Source organism: Schistocerca piceifrons, chromosome 2, assembly GCF_021461385.2.
Source record: "Schistocerca piceifrons isolate TAMUIC-IGC-003096 chromosome 2, iqSchPice1.1, whole genome shotgun sequence".
In the NCBI taxonomy this organism is placed as follows: domain Eukaryota; kingdom Metazoa; phylum Arthropoda; class Insecta; order Orthoptera; family Acrididae; genus Schistocerca; species Schistocerca piceifrons.
In genome coordinates, this window is record NC_060139.1 from 383,422,393 (window position 1) to 383,436,143 (window position 13,751).

General features: G+C 43.0%; 1 protein-coding gene across 4 annotated transcripts in view; it reads right to left on the minus strand.

Moving 5' to 3' along the window:
• The window catches only part of LOC124774935 (ATP-binding cassette sub-family C member 4-like), a 312,213-nt gene that overhangs the window by 165,726 nt on the left and 132,736 nt on the right, over positions 1 to 13,751 (minus strand). For all 4 annotated transcript variants that reach the window (XM_047249622.1, XM_047249623.1, XM_047249626.1 and 1 more), the window contains one exon: positions 5,110 to 5,340. In XM_047249622.1, the coding sequence (XP_047105578.1) occupies positions 5,110 to 5,340 (231 nt within the window). The remainder of the gene's footprint in view (positions 1 to 5,109; positions 5,341 to 13,751) is intronic.

The following is a 13,751-nucleotide window of genomic DNA, read 5'->3' on the forward strand; positions in this document are numbered from 1 at the left end:
GACATCTATGCACTGGCTTCTATAGAACACAGAGAAAGTGATGTTATGTTTGTAACCATCAAACACCAACTGAGTCAGATGACAGTTGATGACAGCAGACACAACATCGTTCTTACAACATTCTACAGTAACAAGTTCAAAGATATAGGCCACTGATGGGATTGTGTATACGATTGGTGTGCATCGCCTCAACGTCAGTTGATGGCGTTTTGAGTCATTGATACTGGTTGCAATGTAATAAAATAGCATCAAAACGACAACTGTAGGCGTTTCATTTTCTTAAGTGAGAGATTATGAAGTGAAAGACGGGGCATGAGGGATAGGCACGGGCTCTCAAGAAGGACGGCAACATGAGAAGATCGTAGAATTGTTCGACTGGCTCTGGTGAATAGACAGATGACAATAGCTGAAACCCAGCCAGAGGTTAAAGACAGCGTCACCAAGAAGAGCTTATGCGAAAACATATACCTTGATTCGAGCCTCAAGCCAGCAATCTTCATAAACTCGCACAATGCGTTTCAGGTATGGCAAGAAACTCCTGAACATGACATTCGGAAGCAATTAGCTTCCATGACACAATGAGTGTATTCGTTCCTGTCGGGGTCATACCTCATACTGATGTTGTTAACATCGCTTCGGAACGGAATGAAAGCTTAGTCATTTAATACCCATTACAAGATGAATATCTCCACAGAGTTTGATAAACATCGAACTGTATTATGATAAATTTTATTTTGAAATTGAAGAATTGTGTGTTTACTTAAAGAAGCGAAATACCGCACATTAAATATTTAGCACTCGACATTTTACCTATCACAGATATTACGTAATACTCACTGAATATGTTGAAATGTCTTGATCGTTAAGTAAGATAATAAAACAGTATTCTAATATACACTGACGTGACAAGTCATGGGATATCAGCTAATCTCATGTCGGACCTCGTTTTGCTCTGCGTAGCATAGACTCAACAAGTCGTTGGAAGCCCCCTGCATTAATATTGAGCCGTGCTGTGTCTATAGCCGTCCATAACTGCGACAGTGTTGCCGGCGCAGGAGTTTGTGCACGAACTGATCTCGCGATTACGTCCCATAAATCTTCGATGGGATTCATCTCGGGCGATCTGGGTGGCCAAATAATTCGCTTGAATTGTCCAGAATGTTCGTCAAACCAATCGCGAACAATTGCAGCCTGGTGTCATGGTGCATTGTCATCCATAAAAATTCCATCGTTGCTTGGGAACATGAACTCCATGAATGGCTCCAAACGGTCTCCAAATAGCCGAACATAACAATTTACAGTAGATGATCGGTTCAGTTGGACCAGAGGACCAAACCTATTTTATATAAACACAGTCCATACCACTGTGGAGCCACCATCAGCTTGCACAGCCTTGTTGACAACTTGGGTCCATGGCTTTGTGGGGTTTGCACCACACTCGAACCCTACCATCAGCTCTTACCGACCGAAATCGGGACTCGTATGACCAGGCCACAGTTTTCCTGTCGTCTGGGGCCCAATCGATATGGTCATGAGCCCAGGAGAAGCGCTGATGGTGACGTCGTGCTGTTAGCAAAGGCACTCGCGTCGGTCGTCTGCTGCCACAACCCATTAACGACCAATTTCGCCGCTCTGTACAAATGGATACATTCCTCGTACGTCCCACATTGATTTCTGGGTATATTTCACGCAATGTTACTTGTCTGTTAGCAATGACAGCTCTAGGCAACCGCTGCTGCCTTCAGATATTAAGGCCGTTGGCCATTGTGTTGTCCGTGGTGAGAGGTAATGCCTGAAAGCTGGTATTCTCGGCACACTTTTGACACCCCGGATCTCGGAATATTAAATTCCCTAGCGATTTTCAAAATGAAACTTTCCACGCTTCTAGACCCAACTACCATTCCGCATTCAAAGTCCTTTAACTCCCGTCGTGCGGCCATAATTAGCCTCCGTCGGGAACCTTTTCACATGAATCACCTGAGTACAAGACTGCTCCGCCAATGCATTGTCCCGTATACCTTACGTGCGCAACACTACCGCTATCTGTATGTGTACGTATCGCTTCTGAGCCCCGTGTGTGTGTGTGTGTCTGTCTTTACTTAAAGAAGTTTGTATTAAAGCGTTAAAGTGCTGTACGCTAAATAATTAACACTGGACATTACTAATTATCAGAGCTCTTAAATAATACTCACTGAATGGTATTTTAATTGTCCCCATCGTAAGAAAGAATGTAAAACAGTACTGTAAAACATAAATAATGAAAACCACTATCACCTCTCGCTTCAGGGCTGCGTTAAAAGTAAAACCAAAACTTTTTTCAGCTTCTTGTCGTTTGGTTTCTGGTAACTGTTTAAAATACATGACTGCGACCAAAAAATAAGTTCCAAAAATAATCTGTATTTCTAATTTCGTAATGAACTGAGGAAAAATTTTCATACTTGCTTTGCAAATCTGTAATGGATGCTAGGTAAAGTCATCAACGGAATATCATATGCTGTACAAACTGGTAGCTAAATTTTAAGACGCTCGTAGTTGTAGAAACGAAGGCTGAAAATCTGCTGGTGGCAGAGCAACAATATAGAGCTGTACCATCCGTTCAGAACGTTCCGAGGCTGATTTTATTTCTGGCGTATTGAGTAAAATGTACAGAATTTTCATAAAGCCATGCGAAACTGTCAGAAAAGCCCTTCTTTGGGATGTTGTTCAATTCGCGTGTCGCATTGGGTCGAATGTCGGTTACTCGTCAGCGCAGAACTACAGTGGCAGCTTGAACTTCGACTAATCAGTTGTGAGCAGGTAGCCGTGGGAGTGCGGCCGTAGTGTATCAATGCTAATGTGTCACAAATCGAAATGGAGCAACATCTCTAGATCAAGTGTTAAAGACATTTTCCAGAATGTTTTGAACAGAAGGTGTGCAAAGCTCGTCTCGCACACCTTGACTACCGAACCAAAACGACGCATGGATGCCTGCCGCAGCTTGACTGTATTGCAAAACGCCGACAGGTGTTTTCTGGATGATAGGTGACAAGTCGTGTTACCAATGCGAACCTACCACAAAACGACAAAGTGCAGAAACTAACACGAAGGGTCAAAGTTTTTGTGACATAACCGACATTCTACCCAATGCGACACGCGAGCTGAACAACATCCCAAAGAAGGACTTTTCTGACAGTTTCGCATGGCTTTATGAAACTTTTGTACGTTGTACGCAAGTGGGATGGATAATATAGATCACCTGAAGCATCAAATCAGCCTAACTTAACGTTTCTCAGTTTTTTTTGTGAATACCGTCTCGAAACTTTTAGGATTGATGATTGATTGAAGAATGTTCAGGTAAGTGGTCGAAAGGTGATTACTAACTTTCTCCGAAAGGAAACTCAAAAACTAAAATTATCTAGTCAGACGAAAACGTGAGTACGAATTTCCGCTTGAAGTATCTTTGCTCGTCAGACCAACTGATATCAGAAGTAACGATGGGGACAAGTCGCGGACAGAAGATGCGGCCACTCACAGCGCAAGGAGGAACTTCCGTGAAGCAGGATGATTCACTGCACAATACTGTACTGTGCCTCTCGATTATTGAAACAAAGATAAGTTTGCAATATAACGTTTTTGAATTGGAGTAAAAAGTATAAAATAATTTCTCCTAGATCCATACAGATCCCTAACCCGAAACAGATAGTTTGGAGAATTTGGAATAGAGAATTTTTAATAGCTAAGAAAATACTTATAAGATTTATAACAAAGGACTTTGGACGCATGCAACAGACAGTTGTTAGCAGGTGAAGTATTAATGCAGCAAATACGTATTGCAAGCGCCTCGCGTTTTTCGTTATAAATTTTAAAAACGTTTTCATAAGTATTAAACATTCATAATCACAAATTTTCGTAACTATCTGTATGGAGTTAGGAATCTGCATGGTGCTAGGAGAAAAAAAATTATACTTTTTAGTACGATTTAAAACGTGGAATATTAAAAATTTCTTTCTATTTAAATAATTACTTTCTGCCTTTAGCCTTATTTGAAATTTCTCAATGGATTTAAACATTTTGATGAGATTGTAAGGTATGTTAAATTTAAGGTTTCAGTGTATAATTACTTGATCATATCTGTAATAGAATGGTAGTATACCTACCTACTGATTATACTATATTCATCTGTTTAATTGTTACTTTCCTAAAAAATAAAACAAACAACCAAGGAAAATTAATTTTACGTAATTGTTATAAGATTTTTATTTCAATACTACCTTTATACTTTCAACTTTGCCCATGTACATATATGTCACACAAATAGCACAGATCTCAGATCTCCTTCTTCTCCTCCTCCTCCTCCCTCTCTCTGTCCATCTTCTCCCCCACCACTCTCTCTGTCCACCCCTCGCCCCTGTCTTTGTACATCACCTCCTCCCGTCTCTCCATCTCTCTATCTATCTGCTCCTGGCTTCTCTGTTCATCTCTTCCTAGCCCCTCTCTCTGACCCTGTCCTCCAGGCTTTCACTGTCCATTTTCTTCTCCCCCCCCCCCCCCTGTCTCTATGAATTTCCTTCTCCCTCTCCCCTGCCTGTCTAATGTATCCTCACTCCTCTCTGCCCCTCTGTCTGTCCATCTCCTCCTCCCCCCCCCCCCCCCTTGCCTCTGTACATCTCATCCTGCCCCTCTCACAACCCATCTGCCCCTGGCCCCTCTCTCTGCTCAGCCATACCTGTCCACAAGTATACCCTCTGAAGTACATTCTGATACTATCTGCTCAACACACTGGTTGTGCAGAGCAGCCTAGATGTCATGTGTTACCAAACTATTTCATCTCCAACATCACCCTTGAAGAACAGACCGATAAGAAAACGAGTTTATATTGCAGCGTTATCCAATTCTGAACCTCGTTTAAAATTTCAAGTTTCTGACTCGTCGAGAAGTCAGTTTAAGAGTACTTTCAAAATTTGTCCTTAACAGTCAGATAAGAAGGCAACGAAAGAAAAACGTGGTAAGATAACTCCATACATTGGGTGTAAATGACATGAAGAGGATGGCTCAGTAGAGGAAGTCGTGGCGGCCAGCAAGAAACCAGTGAGAAGACTAATGACACCAAAAGAACGAAAGGCACCGTACCTTGCCGGCACCGACGGGTCCCGCGACGCCCACCAGCTGTCCGCGATGCACGCGCAGGTCCACGGCGTCCAGCGTGTTGTCGCTGAGGCTCTCCACCCACTTGGCCGTCACCCCCTCCATCTCGACCGCCAACTCCTCAACCTTCTCCTCTTTGCCGTGCTTGTCGTCCAGTCCGCTCAACAACATGCGGGATTTTGTTTCGTCAGTGATCTCGTCATTCCCCAGGAATTTCTGTGTGAGAAGCACATAATTATAAGGTATACTGGTTAGTACTTAAAATGTCATCAAGTGAAAAATTAACCACAGTTTCTGAGCCCATCAACAACAAAAAAAAAAGATTTTTACCGGTTAAAAAACAATATAATATACTACGTTTCTGGAAGATAATTCATACCTAAAACTAAATATAAATTCAGAATTTCTGTAACAGCCTCAGTTTTCATGAAATTATGATTTTTGGATTTTGAAAATGGCTTACGGAAGCCTACATGTCTGGCAAAATGACACATTGGTGCAACAGTACTTCCAAATACAAACAGCGCAAAAATCTTTCAAGACACAAATGAATCCAAGAAATGAGTAACATAACAGTAAAGGAAAGGAAAGAAACATTCCTTCCAGATTTCCTGCAACACATTGTGTCAGGAACGTCGCTTCGTAAGGGCCAAAAGTTGCTGGACAACATCGTGATACTCCATTTGTCTTGATAACGCTTGTCCATTCGATAAATGTCCTGGTAGAACCGTTCTGCATGCTAGGACCAACAACGCCAGATTCAAATGGTTCAAATGGCTCTGAGCACTATGGGACTTAACATCTATGGTCATCAGTCCCCTAGAACTTAGAACTACTTAAACCTAACTAACCTAAGGACAACACTAACCTAAGGACAACACACCAGTCATCATGAGGCAGAGAAAATCCCTGACCCCGCCGGGAATCGAACCCGGAAACCCGGGCGCGGGAAGCGAGAACGCTAACGCACGACCACGAGCTGTGGACACGCCGAGATTATCGAGCAATAAGTGAAATGGTACGTCCCATAAGATGGCACGATCTTAGTAGCTCATACACAATATCGCGATAGTTGTCTACCGTAAGCTCTCCAAAAAACGTTCTTGCAGAAATTTGTGGAAGATAGTAATATCCATTCTTTCAACAACACTCACTAAATAAATCAAAGAAACGTTCATCACACATTAATTCCCTAAGTTTCGGTCCATTACTCCTTTATTTTTGATTCACTCATCATTGGAAACATATCTAGCAAACAAATGAATCCACGTGAAGGTTAGTCCTTGGCTTTCACAATGTTTTTGATGAATCAAAATGCAATGTGCAGTGAGAGTAGATAACACATTTTTGGGGTCAACAATGGGAGTGGGCCATTTTCTGTATATTCAAATGGTTCAAATGGCTCTGAGCACTATGCGACTTAACTTCTGAGGTCATCAGTCGCCTAGAACTTAGAACTAATTAAACCTAGCTAACCTAAGGACATCACACACATCCATGCCCGAGGCAGGATTCGAACCTGCGACCGGAGCTGTCGCTCGGCTCCAGACTGTAGCGCCTAGAACCGCACGGCCACTCCGGCCGGCTTTTCTCTGTATCTGCTGTTTGACTCGTTTATGAATCAGCAATGTTCTGTGTACCAGAGTCATATGGTGATAAGATTGAAAATACCTTGAGATATGCACATGTACATCATTTGCATTGCTGATACAAAATAAGTATGAGTACCAGTTTAAAGATCTTATGTATATCCGTAAGATTAAGTGCACGAGCAACCGGAACAGAAGGAAATTTGTTCCCATCGTGGAGTGGAGAGGTATTGCATTCGGATTAAGCCTACACTTACACTAGATCCGTAATGCTCCCGACCATCAGACGGCACCGTAAGGGAAACAAACACCGAGGCTACAATGTAAATGCCTACAGTAGAAACTGAAGACCGATCCGACTAAAACCGATGACTCCCAGTTACGGAAGGACGTGCTGACGGATCAAACATGTTTGTTTCCTGTCCGATATCGTAGGCCCGATGACACATAATGACAGCAAAAACTGATTATAGCACACACATAGTTACTCATTAACAGTTCTTTATTGATTATGTCAATGTTACTGTGAAAATGTCATTAAAGAAAATGAAGTGTGTTCACTTGCCGCATTGTGGTAGAAAGTTTTTCTTCTTGACTGATGCATATTCTGAAGTTAGACTGAGCAGTGTAACCGATTCGAGAACATATTTTTTCTCGACAAGCGACGTATTATTTGCAGTTCATTGTGTTATTTGCTGTGTTGACCTCTCCTGGTCCATTCTAAGAGTGTGTTCGAAGAACACGAGCCTTTTTTGGTGATAATGTTCGAGATTCTCTCTGTCTTGGCATACAATTCTTGGTTCACTCGTCTTCCAAACAGATCATCTTCCGTTTCTCGAGGTCCTAATGTCCTCCAAACAGAATCTTTCGTTCCGCCAGTTCTAATGTCTAAAGTACTCCTGCTCTTACTAGGTTAAGAGTTTCTGCTGCATATAAGGCTATAGGGCCGACCAGTGTTTAGTAATGTCTGAATTTTGCATTGATCGGAATGTAGATGTTCATCGTTAGTCTGTATACTTTTTTCATTTTGTTTTTTCGTGCTCCCATTACTTTCTTTTCTGTCAGCCAAATTTCTATCCATTCTACCAGGTATTTAAATCCCTCCTCCTTTTGTCGTTCATCTAGAAGCTGCCTTGTTGTTTGACGTATACCGCCTCTCCTCGGTAGAGATCAGTAGGCCTGCTTGTCTCTGTAGTTGCATGATTTATTTAACCGCCTCTTCTAATAATTCCGACAACATCACAAAATCGTCTGTGACTGCAACACAGTCTACCCGTAGTTTTGTAAAACATGAAATGATGTTTTCTTGCACAGTCCTCGTGGGTCAACAACTCCCTCCCGTCTATCCGAACAATGTGTACGAACTACCGATTTTTGGTTGACTTTGGTAATGAATGCAGTTCGGTTGCATACCAACAAGATGCTGTCCAAACAACTGTTAGACACAGTGAAATTTTGTCCGAATCTGTTTCGTCTACCCCGCCATGTACAATTCCACCGAAACCGTTCCGGTCGGGCCACGCACGAACACTTTCGCAGCATTTCCTTCCCAGCCTTCTCATCAAGAGACCGTTCCTCGTTGCTCCGGCCAACTGTGATACGATGTGCATACCAGAATGTTAATACTGTTAGCCACAATCCATAACCCAAACTGACACCCTTACACCCTGAGCGACCGGCTGAGTGGGTTACTGTCACCGAATGCTCACAGCTCTAAGTTCGTCATATTACTGACCCATCTAGGCCAGTATCAGCATTAATTGGCTTCTCACTCATGTCAGGTCACACCTTGTGGACACTGTGAATAGTGAAGTTACCGCCTCAAAACTCCTAACTCACGAGGTGTGGTCTCTCAGACCGCGCGAAAATTTTCGAACTCGTTCTCTAAGGCCAGTTGTGGTGGAATGCCTCTATAATCCCCCTACCCTCCTTAAATTGCCTAGCCTACAAGGTTTTGCTGTCGGTTGCGTTATCGCCTTCTGTGTTAATTGTTGACACGCGTTATTGATAGGTGTTGGAGTCTCCTAGACCGTGCCTCGTGAACTACATACCTGTTTTCTTCAGTTCGGTACCGTATAGCTCAAAATGTGTTGGCACGAATGTGTCATTTTTAACTTTCCAGCGTTTGATGAAATTGTTAGTCGATCTATGGAGGAAGGTGTCAGTGATATAGGTCAAGAAATAAACGAAACAGACAACGATTTTACATTAGCCAGTGATCACAGTTCTCCTATCGAACAAGGGTATCATTCAGAGGAAGAACTTCAGGAAAGTTGTAATGGGGATCTGTCTGTTTCTTCAATGAAATAAAATACTTAAAGTGGATGTTAAAATCGAATGTGTTCTGAGTGGTGATACAAACTGTAGTTCCCAGAAATGAAAGTCAGTTTGACAGACTTCCTTTTCGTACCGATTGGGTGGAATTTTTATGCGCATATTTAAACCCTGGAATTTAGTTTTATTTAGAAATTTATTTGCTACAGAGATTGTATAATTTTTCAGAATGTAAAATTCAGTACTCTGACAGTCTACTTATCTGTGCTATTTTAAAGAACCACACAAAATTATGGCTCTGAGCACTATGGGACTTAACAGCTATGGTCATCAGTCCCCTAGAACTTAGAACTACTTAAACCTAACTAACCCAAGGACATCACACAACACAAAATTATGTGCTTTTGTATGATAAATAGTAAACTGCTACAGGTTTTGTTTAGTGCAATAAAATAAACTAGAAGCATTTGAACACCACTGAAATAATTGTAAAAATAAATGTTATATAGCATAAATTAAAAATTTTAAATGATTTTTGCCTTAAATCTCGGTTTAAACTTAGGGGTCCAAGAGACCCCACATCGTGGTATACCTAACAGAAAAGTCACCTCGCGAGTTTAAGGTTAAACTAGCAATGGTCTCGCATGAGCATGAGTCACTAGAAAGGAAACTAACTTTAGCGCGCAGCCTTCTGGCTGTATTACAAGGTCGACAATGCAATAATTCATTGGATAACAATGACCAGCTCTGCCCCAATAAGGCAATCAGGGGCCATGCCGCGACAGGTGTCAGCCAGGGCACAGCCGAGGTGAAGAAACGAATGTACAATTTTTTGTAGACGTACGCGGCAGAGGATGACGTCACTAGCAACCTCCAGGGCAGCGCCCTCCAGCCAGTCAAAACAAACAGGTGGCCAGCCGACAAAAAGAGGTAGTCACGCATTTGCTGGTTTTACGCACGTTTCGGCGATAAAGCACGCAGCTGCACGGCACCTTTTCAACATCTGAGCGGGAAGAATGATCCGCAATAGGCGCACCGGCACATTACTACAACATGTGAGCCAATCAAGTTGTACACTTTCCCCAAGCTAGGGCGGTAGACTCTACGTTCTGGATCATATTTGCAACCATTATTTTCTTGTTGATATTGGATCTGAAGTGATTGCCAAGCCACATGAGCTACTACCTCCGGAAGGAAGTAATTCCGTCCTCCAATTCCGTGCAGTGAACGATTCAAATATTGCGGTATACGGAACCCTATCTTGAACTTTGGACCCTTAGTTTAGGACACATGTTTTCATATCAGTTTTTCATTGCTGACGTCAGGGAACCCACACTGGAAGCTGGCTTTCTACGAAATTTTCATCTCTCCCCAGATCTGGCACTTGGAACTCTTCTTTATCACAGCAGAAGACATTCTGTAACTGGGATCATTGGCGCCCCACTGCCATCCACGCTCCCACATTCCACGAACTCCGGCTCACAAACTCTCCTTCCTGCCGACACACATAAAAGGGATCGATAAATACGTTGCGACTGTCTGGCATCGGCGTTGAACTAGCAACAATTCACTCAGCACTACCTCGACATCAAACAAGAAACAATTCACCTATGCAAAGAGAACCACTCTGTACATGATAAAATCCGCGCATCTGTAGAGGAGCTCATGGCTGCACATACATACTTGGAGGAGCTCACCAGAGAACAACCTCATCATTCTGATGTTATCACCATGAACGAGTCAAGCATGGGGTAGCTGGCTACAGACACAGACTACGGAGTGGTCTGCATATCTACACCAGCACTGACACAGGTCAGTGCAGTGTATCCTTCTTCTGGTTCCTGTACACCTACTGTGTGCGTGAGCCTTCAGCCCCAATAGATTCATGCGTGCTGTTCAGACAAAGTGCTATCTGCAACGAAACTGTTCCTAAAATCAGCCCCATGTCAGGCCCTCCACTCTGACATAAGGCATGTAGCTATACTAGCCCCAGATAAGCTTTGCATGACCAAGTTGGCTGTAGATGAGTTACTACAAGCTGATATCATCAGACAGTCTTTGAGTGTCGCTCATTCACTTGTATCTAAGAAGATGGCACATATAGACTTCATGGCAACTAACGGGCTGTCAACATTCGCACCATCCTGGACAGTTATCCAGTTCTGATTATTCAGGACTTTACTCATCGTTTAGCCGTTGTCTCTGTGTTCAGTGTGTTGGTCTGCAAAAACGCTTATTTACAGGTTCCCATGAACGAAGAGGACGTACCAAAGACGGCTATTATAAACCCTTTTGGACTTTATGAGGTCCTTCACATGCAATACGGACTCAGAAATGCAGTACAGACTCGGACAAGATTCATAGACAACGTCCTTTTCCAGTGTTCCTTTCGCTAAACCTACTTAGATGATATTTTAGTCTTCTCTGTTCTTAAATCGAACATGGTGAACATCTCAGATTGGTTTTCAAAGCCTTAAATAAACTTGGTGTCATAGTAAATAGTGATAAATGTCAGCTATGACAGTCAGTAGTTACCTTCCTTGGTCTTCAGTTAGAATCGAAGCATTCAGCCTACAATACAGTGGACTGAGATCGTTAGTGAAGTACCACAGCCATGGAACTTTCAAGATTAATGCTGATTCCTTGGCATGGCAAATTTTTATCGCAAACGTTTATCTCATGCAGCTGCCATCCAGGTGCCACTGACAAATGTGTCAGGAGGCAAACAAACAATGGACGAAACAGACATTCGGTGGACTCCGCAGATTCAACAGGCATTTCAGCAAATTAAATACGGTCTTTCTCAGGCTAAAACATTGGCACACCCACTACCACTTCAAACATGTACATTATCTCAGACGCAAGTTATTCCATGGTTCTAGCAGTTCTCCAACAGTCGGTAGCAGGAACACAACAACCACTACACTTCTCCCAAAAGTTGACTGACTACTAGCGCTAGTGGTCGGCTTACGACAAGGAATTGATGGTCGTATACATAACAGTAAGGCACTTGAATTGTGATGTGAAGGGCAGGCTTTTGACCATACACATAGATCATGAGCCTATGGCAAATTCGATATGCAATCGAGCAAAAGACTGTTGTCCAGTTTGTTTCACCACTTAGATTATATTGTGAAATTCATAACAGATGTGCGTCATCTTTATGGTGTTGACGGTGTGTCAGATTGAGACCAGTGCTCTATCAGCAGATAATGGCTGTGATGAAAAAGCAGAAGCCCAAGAAAAGGACACTTAATTATGCGGATTATTCTTTGACATCACATCCAGTTTAGGGTACACCGTTCCCATCTTTTCAAAACAAGTAATGTGTGATGTTTCACAGAATCATTTTCGATCACTAATGGCTTCAGCATGTAGAGACTGAACAAACTACACAGGCTGTCCCATCCAGTAATTTGTCCTGCAAAGAAACTCCTCAGAGTCTGTTTTGTGTGGCCAAATGGCATGAAAGATTGTACAACTTGGATGGAAACATGTGCTACCTGCCAACTATCTCAACAGAACAGTATGCACAACCACAAGACAGCCGTTATTCAATTTCAAAGGGCTGCTTTCTGTATATCCACCTAGCTTCTCCCAAACTTAAGTGGTTTTTATTATATCCTTTCGGCAATTGACTGGGTAACCCACTGGGTCAAAGCTATACCAGTACCTGATATCAATGCAGAAATCACAGCTAAAGCATTTATTAATTTATGGATTTCCCATTTCGGCTGTCCTGCCTTAATTATGATTGATCAGTGCAGATAATTTGAATCAGCACTTTTTACCAAACTCTGTCATTTGTGCATTGTTCAGCACTTCTGAACCACAGCTTATCACCCTCTGCCGGCCGTTGTGGCCGTGCGGTTCGAGGCGCTTCAGTATGGAACCGCGTGACTGCTACGGTCGCAGGTTCGAATCCTACCTCGGGCATGGATATGTGTGATGTCCTTAGGTTAGTTAGGTTTAAGTAGTTCTAAGTTCTAGGGGACTGATGACCTCAGATGTTAAGTCCCATAGTGCTCAGAGCCATTTGCACCATTTTGTAGTTACAGTACGAGTAGCTGTGCAACGATTTCGGTATGAAGAGATCTTGGTTAGATTTGTCAAGTACAACATAGTGGATTGGCATCACGGTGAATGGTGGAAATATATTCTCGTCATTACAAACTTCTGCAGGATGTCAAGCCAGACACCATCTTTTCTCGGTTGTCGGTGTACAGAGCTCTCACAGTCATAGCCACTAAGAAACAACACCAGCCTTAGTACTTGCGAACAGAACAGGTTGCGGTTTCACCATTTCCACCGCCTAACCACCCCACCTCAAGACTCCCCCACCCCCCTCACCTCACACAATATCATCTCTACTGACTGGTAGCAACCACCTCTAGCTCCTCCGCCTACTCATAACGTCAAGGAATGGTCCAGCCGTGCCCTGTTTAGGCAGCCAGTACGGCTGGTCACGTGCGACTGCGTGAGTAGGCGGTCAACGGCAGCGTCACTCCTCACCCATCCCAAAAGCGTTCCTGCATTGCGCTACCAGGAGGTTGGTGGGGCGGGGGGGGGGGGGGGGAGTGTCAGTAACGACTGAGCAGCGATTGAATCAGCTAACAGAGGAAAATTCTCTGGTCAGTAGCAAAGTGGTGCCGTAGGACTGTATTTGGAGTCAGTACGTTCTAAGCCTTTGTAGTATGTGTATGAATTTGGTGTATTTCTCCCAAACAATAAAGTATTATGTTACCCACTTACATTCCCAGTCAT